Source organism: Neodiprion pinetum, chromosome 1, assembly GCF_021155775.2.
Source record: "Neodiprion pinetum isolate iyNeoPine1 chromosome 1, iyNeoPine1.2, whole genome shotgun sequence".
NCBI lineage: Eukaryota > Metazoa > Arthropoda > Insecta > Hymenoptera > Diprionidae > Neodiprion > Neodiprion pinetum.
The window spans coordinates 3,785,362-3,801,425 of NC_060232.1; the positions used below are offsets into that span (position 1 = coordinate 3,785,362).

The 16,064-nt window shown below is 45.6% G+C and overlaps 1 protein-coding gene across 3 annotated transcripts in view; it reads right to left on the minus strand.

Moving 5' to 3' along the window:
* Window positions 1-16,033, minus strand: part of Ptx1 (pituitary homeobox homolog Ptx1) — a 40,454-nt gene extending 24,421 nt beyond the window's left edge. Inside the window, exon 1 of one of the 3 annotated variants that reach the window (XM_069133064.1) lies at window positions 15,700-16,033. In XM_069133064.1, the coding sequence (XP_068989165.1) occupies window positions 15,700-15,793 (94 nt within the window). In that variant the 5' untranslated portion in view covers window positions 15,794-16,033. Of the gene's footprint in view, window positions 1-284; window positions 972-15,699 lie in introns of those variants that run through there. The other 2 variants (XM_046609009.2, XM_046609008.2) reach the window with 2 other exon arrangements.
* Between the last annotated feature and the right edge of the window lie 31 nt (window positions 16,034-16,064).

Here is a 16,064-nt window from a genome sequence, read left to right on the forward strand (position 1 = left end):
ACAGCTGACAAAAACGTCATAAACAAGCGACTCGTTGCCGAGCCTTGGGCACGTCGCGGCCTTACCCAATTCTACGAGCGTTATTTTTTTTTCTTTTTTTTTTTGTGTCTTTTCCTCTCTCACCATTACAACCGTAACATCGTCATCGTAAATTGCACGAATTCCGCTCAACGATTAAATCCGATGGATTGTGTCCGAAAAATGGACGATAATTTTTACTCCTTCGAAGTTAGAGAAAGATTTTTCTTCACCTCGCGCAGTCTGCGGTATTGTGAACGACTCACCACGTTTAAGTTTCTCCAATGGTTCGTGATGGAGTTGGTGGGAAGCCGAGGGGTGATGGTGCATGGAGGATCCGTGATGCCCGGTAGAATGGAGGTCGTGGTGATGCATCGTCCCCTGGAGATGGTCCCCGTGGAGTCCGGCCATGGAGGCGGCGGCGGCGGCATGCTGATGATGCTGTACCGAGAGTCCCGTCGCCGATCCCGTTACGAGGTCCTGGAGGCAGAGGTCCGAGTTCCCTCCCCCGCCCCCCGCGAGATCGAGGCCTCCTCCGCCTCCACCCCGCTCCATGCTGTAGAACGTGAGCGTCGTGTTGCTGTGAATGAACACCCGGGGTGTTCCACTAGCCTCACTTCACTGCCGCGTAGTTCCTTACGTTTGCCTCTTGCAACGATGCGATTTATCTTTTATGCCTATTACGCTCGTCGATGTGTATATTTCTATCGACGAGAATTTCCTCCACACCCCGATATCCTTGTCGGGCCGCTTCTGTAAAGGCGCGGCTTTACCACAGTTTGTTAAAACAACAGCGCAACCCGACTGATCTCGGTATCTTCAAGACGTTGTAAAACATGTGTAACGATACCGCACTATTACACTGACGAAAGCAAATCATTCGAAAGAAATATCGAATGGTAGGAGAAATAAATTAAGTAAAGATAATGATGAAAAGAAAAAACAAAAAAAAAAAAAAAAAAAACAAAAACGGAAACAAATTAAAATAAAAAACAACCAACAGCCGGTATCGATATATTATATTGCCTGAACCGGCTGCCGCGCGCACGTAAGCACGCGAAGATCTCTCGTCCAATCTCGTCCAGCGACGCGTGTTGATACGTGTAAATATATATGTTTATATATATACGTTATATATATATATATATTTATAGGTGACAAGCATATATCGCGATATACTTATTTAGCCACACTGTCTCAACACACTGTCCGACATATCTACGCGTGTAGCTTGATATTCGCACGAATTCGGAATTGCCGATGTACTTGCACGTTGTCAGTCGGCTGATTTTCACTCTCAACTCGGTAATCTCAGAATCGGGCACCGCACTTGCTTCCGTGATTTACAGGCTCGCGTGGCGAGAGAGAATAATTGATAAATAAAACGACACTGCAAAAAGACGTCGTCCGCGTATCGAAGGGTGTAAATAATCGTTGCGTAATATCAGCCTCAACCTAGGCACAGTCATAGGCCGGGTTATCTGCACTCCCCGTAGCATCCGGTCACCATGTATATACTAAATCTCAGCACTAACACCCGATGACGCGTTTCCTTTTGCTCCTCAGGGTGGTGGTGGTGGTTTCGGCGATGGTGGGGGTGTGGAGGTCGCACTACCGTTACATATCCTGGCGTGACACACTGCAACCGCGCGTTCAACACCAAAGACGGCGATGCTCACTGCAAAGATCCGGGGTCAATCATCACAGGTGTGTACAAAGTACAAGTCGCGCGGTCCGATCTCGTTCCCGTTCTCGCGCGCGCGACGATATCCGCCGTTTCTCGTTGAGATCAAACCGCCGTCGGGGGCGGGGGAGGGCGAGAGAACTCGGCGTCGACGGTTCCGTCCAACTTGCAAATAATCGTGCACGTGGCGTGTCGGATTTGCACAGTCACCGACGCGGTGGAGGGAACGTCGCGAGTGCGAGGGATGAAGGGTAGGGAGTGAGGAAGGGAGGTTTGCCAAGGAGGGGGTGGAGGGACCGAAGAATATGCCGCGGGTACAAACGTCGAGAGGCTTCCCCCCAAACGACAAGTCACCCCGACGATTTCCGCCAAAACTCTTTCGCTGCGCGTATCGTACAATCCGCCGAACGGAAATTTAAAAAAATCCCCAACTTTCGCGCGTGACACACCGGCGTATAAAATTTCACTGTCAGCGTTAACACTGTTATCGACGGAGGCGAGTATCCGATGAAACGCGCGAGTAAATAACTAGGTACGTAAGTTGCAAACAAGTAGGCCGCAGGAGGCGTCCAGGAAGTGGGTTGCCGGTAGCTCTAGGAAGTAGGTGGCCCGGGTCTAGGCGGGTGTAACGCGTTGTAGGTGTGGAGGTCCGTATAGAGGTGGGTTTCGCAAGGCTTAGCTGCTTGAGCCGACGGACTGCTAGCCGGCTTAAGTCTGTAAGTCGCGTAAGCCGCGTAGATCTAGTGGTCTTGGCTCCTGCCTGCACTGCCTCGCGCGCTCGCTTGCCGGCCGGCCTGACTGTCTGACTGCTCCTCTCTCCTGTCCCTGCCCTGGCCTTCTCACCCCCTCCCCCTTCCGCCGCCCCTCACCCCCGCCTCGACGCGCTACCGTCGCCACCACCACCGCCGCCGCCGCCGCCGCCGCCTCCTCCTCCTCCTCCTCCTCCTCCTCCCCCTCCACCTCGTCCTCCCGTATCACATCTCCCCTCCCCCCTGGTGGCCCAACGTCCTTCCCACCGCAGCCCCCGCTTTGCATTGTGTACCTACGCGCTGCTTTCCGATCGACGGTGCTTGCATACGTGAAAAGAAAGCTCGACTCTTCGGACCGACGGTTATTCTTCCGAAGTATCGAAACACGGTCTCTTTACGACGATTCGAATCTTGTCGGGACTTTGGGGGTAAAATTTTCTGGAGTCGGGAGAGGGGAAGGGGTTGACAAAACACCGAGATCGCCGGGTGCAAGCTCGATCTTTTCGAATACACGGATGAGTCGTTGACGGTTTGCCGATCGGCGTGTACCGAGAGGTGAGCCGGACGGAAAACGTTCCCCGCAACCCCGGCAAGTCGGTATCGCGCCGCGTCGAAACGCGTTATAGGTATACATACACACAATAACGAAGTGAGGAGATTGGGTGCGGGTGTAATGGGCGTTCTTCTTCTCTTCTGGCTCTTCTCTTATTTTTTTCGGGTGAACTTGCGGGGCAGTACATACGTCACCCCGCGTGCAGGCAACTCTGCCGCCTCGGCGTCCCTGCCCCGCGACGAAGAAGAGACAAATGACGAGATGGCCACGCCCACCATTCGCGGGGGCGGCGTCGTTATTGCGAGCGACGCTCTCTCCCTCTCTCTCTCTCTCTCTCTCTCTCTCTCTCTCTCTCTCTCTCTCGCTGCCAGATAACACGCACACCACCGACTACGACGTACGTCAACCTGCAGCGGTGTAAACCGTAAACGTATACGTATCCGTACGTACCTACGTGTGGACCGGCACGCGGGTGGGGAGATTGTTGATTTTTGAGCAACGGAAATATATCAGCCTCCTATTGTGCGTTGTTCTCTCCGCTCGTTGCTCGCGACGCGGACTCCGCACGACCTGGTGGCAGAAGGTGGGGGCAAGGGGTGGTTTGAACTTGTCGTAGTTCGATAATTAAGGGATTACGAATCGCCGGTTTCTCACCCCCCTCGCGTCTGGCTTCTCCCGAAGCTCCAACGCCGCCCCGTGTTACCCAACCGCACTGATTATTGGCTCTTTGATTATTGGCAAGCGTGATAATTATTCGCCAGCTCGATAATTAACCGCCTGTAATAACGCCACGCTTCGCGGAGCTGAAATTCAACTGGAACCAGGTATACGTGTAATCTGCCGCGCGTATGCTGTAGGTAATTACGCAGCCATTGTCCAGAATTCATCGTCGTGTACTTTGACTGACGTAAAGGTAGATTATACAACGTCAGTGTATATTAGTAAAAACAAAAGAGAAGAAAATATTCGCGTTACGGTACAATGTTGCACGAGCAACCGTGACGTTGTACGAAGTAAACGATTTTTACGACAATTTTAATCGAAGTAATGTTTCACCTCGATAGTTCGCAAACTCGACGACACGACTAAATTGCAGAATTATTCTACTCTTGAAAATCAATTTCACCAGTAATTGATTTATAATTAAATTCGGTCTCTAGAATCTATTCACCGGCTTGTAACTGCATATATTTTCCCTCATCCTTTCTCGAAAACACGAGATTTCTCAGAATTTGTAACATCCGATGCGCTTTCATCCTAAACCTGAGCACCCGAACATCGCGAGGGATGAACGGAGTGACGCGCAGAGCTATAAAGAGACTTATTGCAAAGACGTCGTAAAACGTCGGAAAAAGAGAAGAGGAACAAACTTGATCCGTGCGAGGCTTGTTGGCTGTAACTGTTTCACCCAAATCAGGGCTCAAGGTTCTTGGTATTACGGTGTGTTTCGGGACAAGGGACTGTTTCCTCAATTCCGAAAACGTGCTAAAAATACTTTCACTACCTCGTTACACCGAGATCTTTGTTACATCACAGGTTTTAATATCAGGATATTATATTTGCGAGTCAAGAAATCATTTATCATAAAATATACCTAAGGTATATGAAAATCTGACGCCGTACTCTCGCGCTGTTGCAAAAACCTACGATTTAACGACACCGTAGAGAATTTATCTTCGCTCGCCTGTGTAATACTTCCATTAGAATCTGTACAACACCTGTTCCGTCTACCGGCCCATAATGATTTTTAGGTGAATATTAGTTTCTAGCGTACGTGTGTCAAGACGCCGGTAACCGTTTCACGCGTGTATAAAAAGCGTAAATACGAATGCGTGAATCGAAAGCTGGGCGTCGTGTCGTTACGCCGTTTCGTCTTTACAAATTTTATATCATTTTTACGATGCATAAAGTCGTCGAGAAACCGGGGAAAGAAATAGTCGAAGAAATCTCCTACGTGTGTATATATTCGGGGGTGCAGAGTTAGCTCGGAGTTCTGTTTTCCGCAGGTGGGGGCAGGAAGTAGGGGTCGTGATATCACGTGGGTGGTCGAATGGGCGGAGCGGAATTTCATCCCCTCATTTTTAGGACGATGGAGGTGGCAACGAGTGGTGGGAGAAACACGTGGAGGGGGTAAACGGAGCGAGAGAGAGAGAGAGAGAGGGAGAGGGAGGGATAGAAACGGGGAGAAAGTGTGAGAGAGAGAAAAGCGAGCGTCATAACCCGCGGATGGGTCTCCGTCAAAAAACGCTCGAATTTAATTAAAAAATTCAGAAGCCACGGAAAATTACGGGAGATTCAAACGTATTAGGACGGGTATTAGCCCCGTGTCCGAGAACGAACCGGGGGGCCAGGTTTCGAAATTGTTGCGCAGGTCGTGTCCGACGGCAGCACCGCAGACAGACTCCCGAGTTACAATAACAAAGCGCCTGATTACATCCCAAGGGTTGAACTTTCGCCGTGAACCTCGATGAGCTCGAGCTTTCGAGCAGAGAAAAGTTGCGGCCGGAAATCGGGGAGGTAAGAAGAAATATCACGTCACCCCGTTTCGATATGGGTATACCTGTATACCTCCTAACGAAAGAGGAGGAAGAAGCTGCGGGAATGATCGCGAACCGATTCGCTCGAGTGTGCGAGCCAAGGGGGTGCGTTTGTCTTCTCGGGTGTTTTGATAAACGAGGCGGCGGTTGAACGTCATCTCTTTTCTATCTCGCAGCCGCCTTTCTCCCCAGGGTTCACCCCTCGCGACTTCTGCCTCCCTCCTCCTCCTGATTCCAGTCCATCAATTTTCAATCACAAAGAGAACGTCTCCGCGCTTCGCGGTTATACGCGTTACACCATCGCTTCCTCTCTTCCCATAGGCCAGGATTCCTCTTTCCCCCGCTTACCCACCCTCAGCCCTCCACCACCGCCCGTTCCGTTTCCTCGCCTCTCTTCGCCAGCTCGAGTTCTCTCGTTCTTCAAAGCACTGCCGTCACCCCCCATCCCTTCGGGGGCGGCATCGCCGGCTAAGAAATATAGTGAATAGAACTCGGTATATATAAATGTGTATATGTGTAATACTGTACGAGTAAATTCGAGTAAATTCGAGTAAATGAAGCTATCGTGCAAGAGTCGATCAAATTTTATCCATTTCGAACTAGTGTACGTGCACGCGTCGTTTTATTTCACTATTTTATCCCTAGGGATTTATTATCAGCCGCGACTTTTTCCAAGTTTCTGACGTGTGACGATCGTTAGTCGAACCTCGACCGTGTAAAGAATCGTTAAATTTGTAATCACAAGTTTGGGGAAGGTGTCTCCATCAGGAATATCTCCATCAAATATCTAAATGCAATTTCATCGAGCATAGGTAAATAGGTAGGATTTATTAGTAGAAAAATCGACAGTTTATAATTTTCCACTCTCCTTTTCTCGCGCTTCTTTTCCATTTCTATTTCCTAAAAAAAAAAAAAAAGACGAGTTCAAACAAATTTTCTACACCAATCCGAATTACAATGATAACGATAACGACGCCGCAAGAATTTAATACGAATTATTTTCCTCCCTAAAAAAAATCAAGCAATGACTATTCTATGATAGTAAAAATAACCTTGAATAACGCAGAAGGACACGATCTGTCACTGGACTAAAAGTTACACATCGATACCGCAACATTTTTATCAGCGTAGGTACAATATAAAATTCGTATCATTCTTTGTGTACTTTTTATTTTTGCCAATATCAATTTTTCAATTTCATTACGATTTACGACACTCGAGATAATCGTTATCATTCCATGCAATCTCTACGCATACACGTGATATTATAAATTACACCGTGATCGACGAGTATATTCGTACATATCATTATACGTGAAACAAATGGATTTTCCAATCAAGAATCACCCGCGCGATAAGTCCAGCCGTTCCATGCTCCGTGTGAAAGAAATAAGAATAAAAATAAATAAACAAATTTCGCGCGCGGAATCCTGGAATCCCCGAGAAGAATAAAGCCCCGAAAAACCGTTTCAGGTACAACAACAAGGGGTTGAAAAACCAAGCTACCCCTAGAGTTTCGAAAAATAACTCTCTTCTCGTTTGCCGCCGCTGCACGTGCCAGCGGACGATCCGCGTCGCGCGCACCTTCTCCTCGAGCCGACGACTCGGTTGTGTGGGTGCGACGAACGCGTGTGCGAAGGTCCCTGATATCGCCGCGGTTTCCGTAACCAGCCAATGAAATCCGTCTGACGGGGCGGCGCCTGGCATTCCGGCCAACATGGCAGCCGCGGAAGTGACTCTCTTCTCTATTTTTTCCCGGGGATGCTCTTCGTCGGCGTCGCAGGCACCTCCAGTGCGCGGTGGACACCCTCTTCTACCTGTCAATTTGTTGCGTACCGGCTCTCTCGTGACCGAAACTACCACCCCGAATAAACCTGTTCCTCGACTCATCCCCTGCGGACCTCCGTTGTCCGTTGCACCCCGAATATATTATACGTACCGTTGCGTTTCTTACAGCCGGTTTCGTACCTGCAACCCGTACAGGTGCGCAATTTCACCCCTGGTCGTAGATGATGAATTTATTTTTCGACCAAGTTGTGCTCCGAGTATCGTTTCATCCTGCGTTACATTAAATTTTTCAATTTCATTCAAATTATTTTTCCTATTCTCGATCATAGTACTTTTATACATGTATACAATATACCGTATCTGAGAATATTGTTACAGTCTAAGTATATTTGAATCAGAGATTGTTATTTCGACATTAAAGTTACCAGCCTCTGGCGCTTAACGTGTAATTCTTCAAATTTTCGTCACTGATCGTATTTATCCAAAATACGCAATGGTAAAAATATTCAATAATTCATACAAATTTTAAGTAAAACGTGAACCTGGCGACGTTTTTCGCACGAATGAACGCAACGTTACGGAGATGGTTTCCCTTTTGTGCAATATATGTATACGCACAGTTGGCTGGATATTACTTTCAGAGATTAATAAAAATGATTCGTTCAACAGCTACCACAAGAATTCAAACTTCAATTAAAAACAATTCGCATTGGCTGATTGCGGTTCATAATTTCTTACCGATCAACTTCCAATGTCAAACAGAAATTATACTCATAATTATTCCACGAGATAAGAATCGCTATAATTAAAGTATAATTTAATTTATCGTTAAATTATTACAAGCGTATATTTTTAGAGACGGGCGACGTGTTAATCGTCACAATTAAATTCGAGGCCTGTGATGAAGCAGCAAAAAATAACTATATTTGAGAGAATGATTGGCATTGAAGGAATTTTATACGGCAGATTGCTAGGGCATGCTGTAGGGTACGTTTCGTTTCGCTTCTTTATCATCTGGTAATGTTTGCAAAACAAAGAAAAAATGTGGGGGGGAGCGAAATAAAATTTGCTCCGAGTGACGATGATCATGCGGTCGTTAATTGTGGCTATTTTTCGATGCTATCAAAGGCGCGTCAACAAACGTAATAAAGATTAAGCGGGTGCCATATACAGAGAAGAACGCAAGTCATTGCGGTAAAAATGAGTATCAAAAGTCCAATTCGCAAGTAGGCGTACGATAAGGTGAGAAACAAAAAAAAAAATCTTATTCGCGTGGCAAAAATACGCGTAGCGCGTTACGATGACAAAGAAAAAAAAAAAAGAAAAAAAAACCCGTCTGGCGAAATAATTATCGGTATTCCTCGGCGGGTCAGACCGATATAATTTTTTGTAAATTCCCTCGACGATTTATATCGATACCTAATTTCGATGCGGCGTTTATTATACATATACAACGGTACACGCGTACGTATTATAACGTACGCCAGGAAAATGGTAAGGGATAGATTTCTGTAATGACCCCTGCAGCTAATCTCTCCTGTGTAGATAATGCGCCTCGTATAATAACTGCAACGAAGTTTATGCTGTTCGCGTTGCGAATCGCGAAGCCGAATATGGACGACGTCATTAACTTACGCCAAGGCTTACCTAACGTTGCAAATTATATTTCCGTGTAGGTATAGATGCGCGGCAACAAAGGATTATCTTACTTTTGTACGAAAAATAATTACACCTTTCGCTCGGCGCTCGCCGCGGGTACGTTGTGTCCGAATAAACGTACGTGAAACATATAATATATAAATGGAAATGTATTATACGTAACACCGTGCGGCGCGATATTAACGACGTATAATAACAATATCAATTTACCCCCAACTCACATGATTACCTTACAACCGGCAAGCTTATTAATTATACTCCGCATGTGCATACGGAAACTTTTTATCCGTGCCTTATATCGTGTAAATATATTCAGCGAAACAAATTGCTTTTAGTTAATATTTTCCACCGCATACGGTTACAACAGAGTTTCGCTAATTCTACGTATCATACGATAAGTTGCGGGTTCTGCGTTCTGTCAGAAAACCCAGCGTCTGACCCAACAGGGTACTCTTACTACTCGTCGTTTGAATCCCAGAATTCAAAGCCTCGCGTATCACGGAATATAATTCCGATCATTGACCGAGAAAGCGTTTTTCAAAGAGTAAAGTCAATAGATTATCGCTATCTAAGAACTTCCCCGAACATTCCTTCGCGCGATTAACAAAATTTAACCACGCCTCAGAGGTGTGATAAAATTGTGTAAAAACAAAAAATAACGTTAAAAAAAATTTAATCATAACAATAATACCTCGCAGAGAAAATTTGATCATTTCAATATTTCATTTTGATTTTGATAAATTGCGATGCAGCCGCGGGGGTAAAAATTGTTTAAGAAACTCGATACGGTTCGCCTCGCACCCCCGGCATACTTTCGGAGTAATCGAGGCGTACCGCTCTTCTTCCACAAGGGGTTTTTCTCTCGGATATTTTCCAAGGAATTGGATGAAGGTCGGATAGGGGGGGGGTGAACCTGGGGGAAACCTAACTCTCTCACACACACACACACACCGCAAAGACGGGCGTATAAACGTATCCTGTACACGGCCATAGATCCAAGAAGAGACGCGGGTCCGTGGCCGGTTCCTCGTTCATCATTTTCTTAGCTGCGGGCAAGCTGGGGAATATTCATAGACCTTAACCCTCTTTCCCCCGTCTTTCTCTCTCCTCGACAACGTTTCCTCGCTTCACATATTTTTCCTTTTTCTCGCCGTACGTACCTACGTATACTTTTTCTCATAATATACATGTTACATGCAGAAAAATTTGGTCAAAATATTATTATTATTATTGTTGTTGTTGTTGTTCTTGTTCTTGTTATTATTATTATTGTATACGAAAATATTCACACGTCTATAGCGCGGGAGGTTCTTTCGGATGGTATTTAATTAAACCCATACGTCGGTGAAAATGTTAGAACCTCTTGGTCGATTTATTCACCGCGGATTTATGCATATTGTATATATGTGTACGCGATAGATGCGGCGATTTAGCATCGAGTATAGGAGACAACGAACCGCGCCGACGATCTCGTCCCCGATAGCGGGCGTATGATAGGCGTGCATTTCACCCTGGAAGCCTGACTTGGCTCGAAAATGACTGACAGGTCATAAAATTTTATCGGGGCCCCGCTAGCTCGCTTCGGTCGCTCGCACTCGCTCGCTCACCTTTTACACACAAACAAACCGACACACGCACACACGTTTATACAGCATCGCGACGCTATCGCTCTTTGCGCCTTCACGCGCTACGCAAATACCACTGGAATGATGAAACGCAGCCGCGCTTGCTTTCAGACGCGTATGTACACCTACCTATATACCTATACACAGGTATAATGTACGAGTTAGGTACTGTGTAATGTACTGTGTGTACCGTGAAAAGTTCTCCTTCGATGGCCATTCCACCCGAGTATTTAAAAAAAATTAATTGTTTTTTCTTTATTTTCTTCTCATTTCAAATCCCCCCCCCCCCCCCCCCCTTCATATCCTTACATAAAAACCGAGGAAGCGATCAGCAGCGGTGAGGAAAAAAAAAAAAAAAATTATTTGTTCCCGATAACGGTTTGACGATTCGTTGTTATCTGTATAGGCATAGCGTTTAAACTTTTGAGTCAGCACTTTTTTACTACTTATTTTTCTTTTTTTCTCTGTTTATAGTCAGCTTACAAATATTTACGTTACGGTATATAAACCATACTTTAAATTCTACGAGTTTAGAATTTCGGGCGGCAGTATAATGGAAAATGAAACAGTCGGTATGACGGATAATTTTTTATTTGTTTATTACATTTTTATTTTTTTTTTTTTTTGCTACGTCTCCCAACGCACAGACAAACTTGAAAAATTGTAGAATTATATTATTTTCAATTCTTGCATAAGCGTCTGCAGTACGAAAACCTTACCGATTTTATAATTCCCCCGACTGTAAAAAATACAGTACATGTATCCTTTGTCAAAAATTTCGCGACAAGTAGGATGTGCTTTTCGCGATTATACACGTATAAGCTGGGCTTCGCGATATCAGCCGGGGGGGGGGGGTTTAACCGTGCGTAGGAAGTTGAGGATTCGTGGGAACCCGGCCACGCGCCCTTATTTCTAGGGTAGTTCCGCGGGCCGTCGGCCACCCTAGTCGCGCACTCAACGAACCACGGAGGTGGAAAATGTGACGGATAACATATCCACCGGATACGTAACAATTATGACGGGCGAGCAAAGTGACAGTTCGCCCCGCGCCTCCTATTCCAAACCTTCGCCTATCACGCGTGTTTCACTCTACGTATAATCTGACTATTTCACGCCTCATGGATCCGCGTCAAATAAGGGTCCCGGGAAATTAGTGCGATGCCGATACACGTAGGTACTCGCGCGTGCGAAAACCCGATAGGACGTATCGTACGATATGCGATCGGTCCAAGTTTCGCATCTCGATTTTACGAGGACGAAGAATTGGGCGGAAGAAGGTTGAAATGTATCGTACCTGGAAATGATTTCTTTCAAATCTTTGCCACTTGTTATAAACAATTATTATAACTCTCTTCCACTTTGCGACTTTCATAACACCGGTCCACACACGAATCTTTAGTCTGAGTTCTAAACGTCAAATTTTTATTTCCTCTGCGCAACTAATGAAAGAGAAAATAGTTTCATTTGATAAGGTTTGCTCTCGTAAAAATCAGAACGATATTTCGAATTTTTAGAAAAATTACCTATCTTCTCAAACGTTTATTGTAATTAACAATTAAACGAAACACAGTTTCGCATGTAATCACTATCGTTAAAAAATACTATTGTTTCGGTTTTTTATTAGCTGAGTAATTGGAATCATAGATTTTTTTCAATTTTGAAACATCAGTCTCCTGACTGTAAAATCAAACTTTTTCGAAAAATAGTCATTCTCGTCCGTTTGATATCACTTAGCATACCTGTAATAATCACGTGCACAAAGTCTCTGCGGACCAGGCAAAAAATAATAGCGTTTTGTTTTTTTTTCTTTCGTTCAGCGGTGTAATAATACAAACTACCCCCCAAAAGAAGAAAACAAAAGTAAATTAAAAACGAGAAACAAATAGAAATTTTCGCTTTCGGGAAATGCGCGGAACGTGACGGAAGAGGAGAAAGGAACGAAGGAATGAAAAAACAACGGAGCGGCAGGTATTATTGTACCTTATATATATATACTCGGCGAAACTGTTGCACGTCGGGATTATGCCAACGAAAATATCCATTTTAGTAGACAATAAAATCGGGACGTACGCGAGGACGGCGAGAGTGTTATTTTAGGTAATCCAAGGGCGCAAGGAAGGGAGGAGGGCGACAGAGAACCCGGCATCCGAGGGCGAAGAGACCCTCGAGGTAATCTTGGCTCGCTCTCGCGGATGGCACGCTTTGATCCCCTGGCTCGACGATCCGGCACGCTCCTCCGGTTCAACGAGATGGCTCACACATTCCCTATAATTAGGACTGCCTAATTAGCGGCCGAAGCAAAATTACGATACACGTAAGTACAGTGTATCTACAATTATAACAGTGATATTCCTAAGTAAACAATTGTTTTTTTCAAGTCAAAATTATTTGCCAAAAAGCATGCCCGACGGTTCGTACATGTATATTATTTTGAGAAAGCGAGCATCGTACGCGCAATCGAACAGCAAATAAAATGAGGTAAAAGAGAATAATAAAACGTAAAGTATATTCGAATGGAAAACCAAACTACCACCGTTAGTTTTTGTACTTTCATTTTTTTCACAAACATTCCCCCAGCGGTTTTAAGTTCGCCCGGCAGTGAATGAGCCCGAGTCTTACGGTCTACGCACAATACGGACACAGTGTTCAAACTCTCTTGACAAATAGCAGTGCAGTCATTGTAATTTGAGTTTTTCCCACAGGTCGAGGAACCCTTGCGCGTTCGAAGCCGAGTGTGCGGAGCATCTCAACCCTCCGACGAATAAGCGAGCAGAGGGAGGGAGGGGGTGGGGGGTGGTGGTGGCTCGACGAAGTTGTTTTAAAACAATTTTAAAATGTCGAATAAACACTCGGGCGGCGTGCGAACATATTGAAGAGAAATTATAAAATAAGCTCTGTGAAATAAGCTAGCTCGACGGCCGACCGAATCCCGTTTGTCATTTCCTACCCCCTGTCAATTGTTATTTTTATTTCACAGAGCGGCAGCCTGATTTCATTTAGGTATACAACGCGTTGTTTATTCAACGAACGAGCACGTTCTTCGAACTTTCAAGATATCCCGTTTTCAAATTTCCTTACGTACAACGCCGCCCGCAATCGCGAATGATAATTGAAAGCTCGTGTGCGGATTGACGATGTCGGGAATCGGAAAATCAGACGCTATCTCGTACCTCTCTTTCTTTTCGGTCTTTTTGTATTCTTTTCATTTCACCCTACTTTTTCAATATGTTATAAAGTCAAGAACGACAAGGTGCCGAGGCAGAAAGCCCCGGACCCTAAGGCGTACCTACGGTGTGTACCATGCTGATAAATATAATGTAACAACTCCAATGGGATAACGGCTCCATCCCAGGGGATCAACGAGTCTTTGCCACGGATACCTCGAGGCCTCTTGCGCGCCCAGACTTTTCTCCCAACGAAAAGCACGCGTGCATGAGAAAGCCGGGCTGAGATAGGCGTTATTTTCTCCACGGAACCGTCAAATAACCACTTTCTTCCACCTCGCACATCTCGGTCCATCTATGCGCGAACGCAGGTATCGCCGCATCGCTAACGACGAGACAATTTTTCCTCGTCTATTAATATCGGCAAGGCGTTAGCTGCACCTTATCGTTAGACCAGGCATACGTAACATTGCCAAAAAGAATTGAGGGGTAGCATTACTCTGGTATTTTTTAAAATTCCGTTTTTTTTTATGCTTACACCATTTCTACCATATTTGATTGAAAAAAAACTCCTACGTACTTCCATAGGCAATAGTATGTAGATTATATAATTTTTGTTCCAGGTCTTGTACTTTACGAAAAATCCGTCCTTCCGTGAAGAAATTTCAAAAAAATAGTTGATTTCAAAGATTGGCTCTGTCGCCACCATTTTGCATCGAAATGATGATAAGATTTTTTATTTCCATAATTCGATATGTGTTAAATAAACCCTTTAAAAAGAGATTCCATTCCTTTTTCCATGCTCCCAAAATAAATCGCGGTGTTACCTCTTAAGTAAAGTTTTTGAAGGCAAAATATCTGCACGTGTATTGAGAAGAAAACGAATCTAGGTACAGTTTAATGAAATGGAAGCCCTGCTTCACATGTGGGATAAAATTGAGACCCGCAATCGGCACCCCGAACGGACCTTACAGCTTCTTCTTTCCGTGAAGACGCGGTGCGAACGCCGAGAAGCGAGGAGAAATCGTCTTCCATTTCGTTAACGTTAACCTGCAGGGAGGTATAAGGGTGCAGGAAGCCGTAAAAAGTAAATTAAATAAGAATTAAATAGAAATAAAACCGCTGGCCCAAGTAATTGGCTGGCTGGGCTGGATGGCTGCGGATACTTTTTCTCCACGACCAATGAAACCTCCCGGATCTCAGACCCTTTGCTAGCTGGCTCATACGACGCTCTCTCTCTCTCTCTCTCCCTTTCTTCCCTTCCCTTCACCGTCACCTTCCTCCACCTCTGGGGTAAAACAATCCGGTCGTAAACCGACGTACGCGTGGTAAAAGTCTCTTCCATGCGACTCTTTCGAGCTAAAAAAATTATCTTATTCTTTCGCATCGAAACACCTTCAACGTTCGCAAAACTGGCTATAGCTTCGGATTGTCCAAACGACTAGAAATCAGTGAAGAAATCGTCCAAATGTAAGAAGAACAAGTCAGAGTAAGCTTCTTGCGGTAGCTAAATCCAAGTAAGTAATCCCCAATTCACTTCTTACGTTTCGACTTTACGAACAAATGACGCGGTGCGTGAAAAAAAAGATGCAAATGTCCGAGGTTTTTTTTTTCAGAGCAAGGGTGGGGGGGGGGAGGTCCAAGGTGATTGAATTATCCATGGTAACGCGATAATTTTATCCGATCGTGTCGACAAATTGACCCGTACAGCCAGCGATGGTATCTCGGATCTGAGATGAGGTCTCGGTATTATACAATGTCCCTATACTACGAAAGTCCCCGAGTTCCGAGTACCTACCACCGACCGACGACCCTTCTCGCTGCTTCGCGTGAGTCAGTGCACAACGATCAGTGCTCAGGGGATGCAAGGGAGAATGAGAGGAAGGGCGGGAGGGAGAGAGGGAGGGAGAATGTCCCATTACCCGGTAATCCTTGTTTGTAATAAACCAGCACCCTGCTGCTCCGCAGTCCTGTCCCTGTCCTGCACCCCCGTCCTGCCCCGCATATGCTCCTCATGGAATATCATTTATGTTCCATCGCATCCCATCCCATCCCGGTCTTCTCACCATTTCGTAACCAACCCTCCGTACCTTCGTCAACCACCCAGCTCCGAGTCTCTCTCTCTCCCTCTCTCTCCACCCTTCTCAACCTCATACATAGGCCTAATCCAGCCATGATTGCGCTCCGCCTTGGTGACTCTTCACCTTGCCTTGCCTCACCTTGCCCCGAAACTCGAACAAACCGGGGTTGCTTGCCCACCCACCTGTACCACCCCTCACTGTCGGAT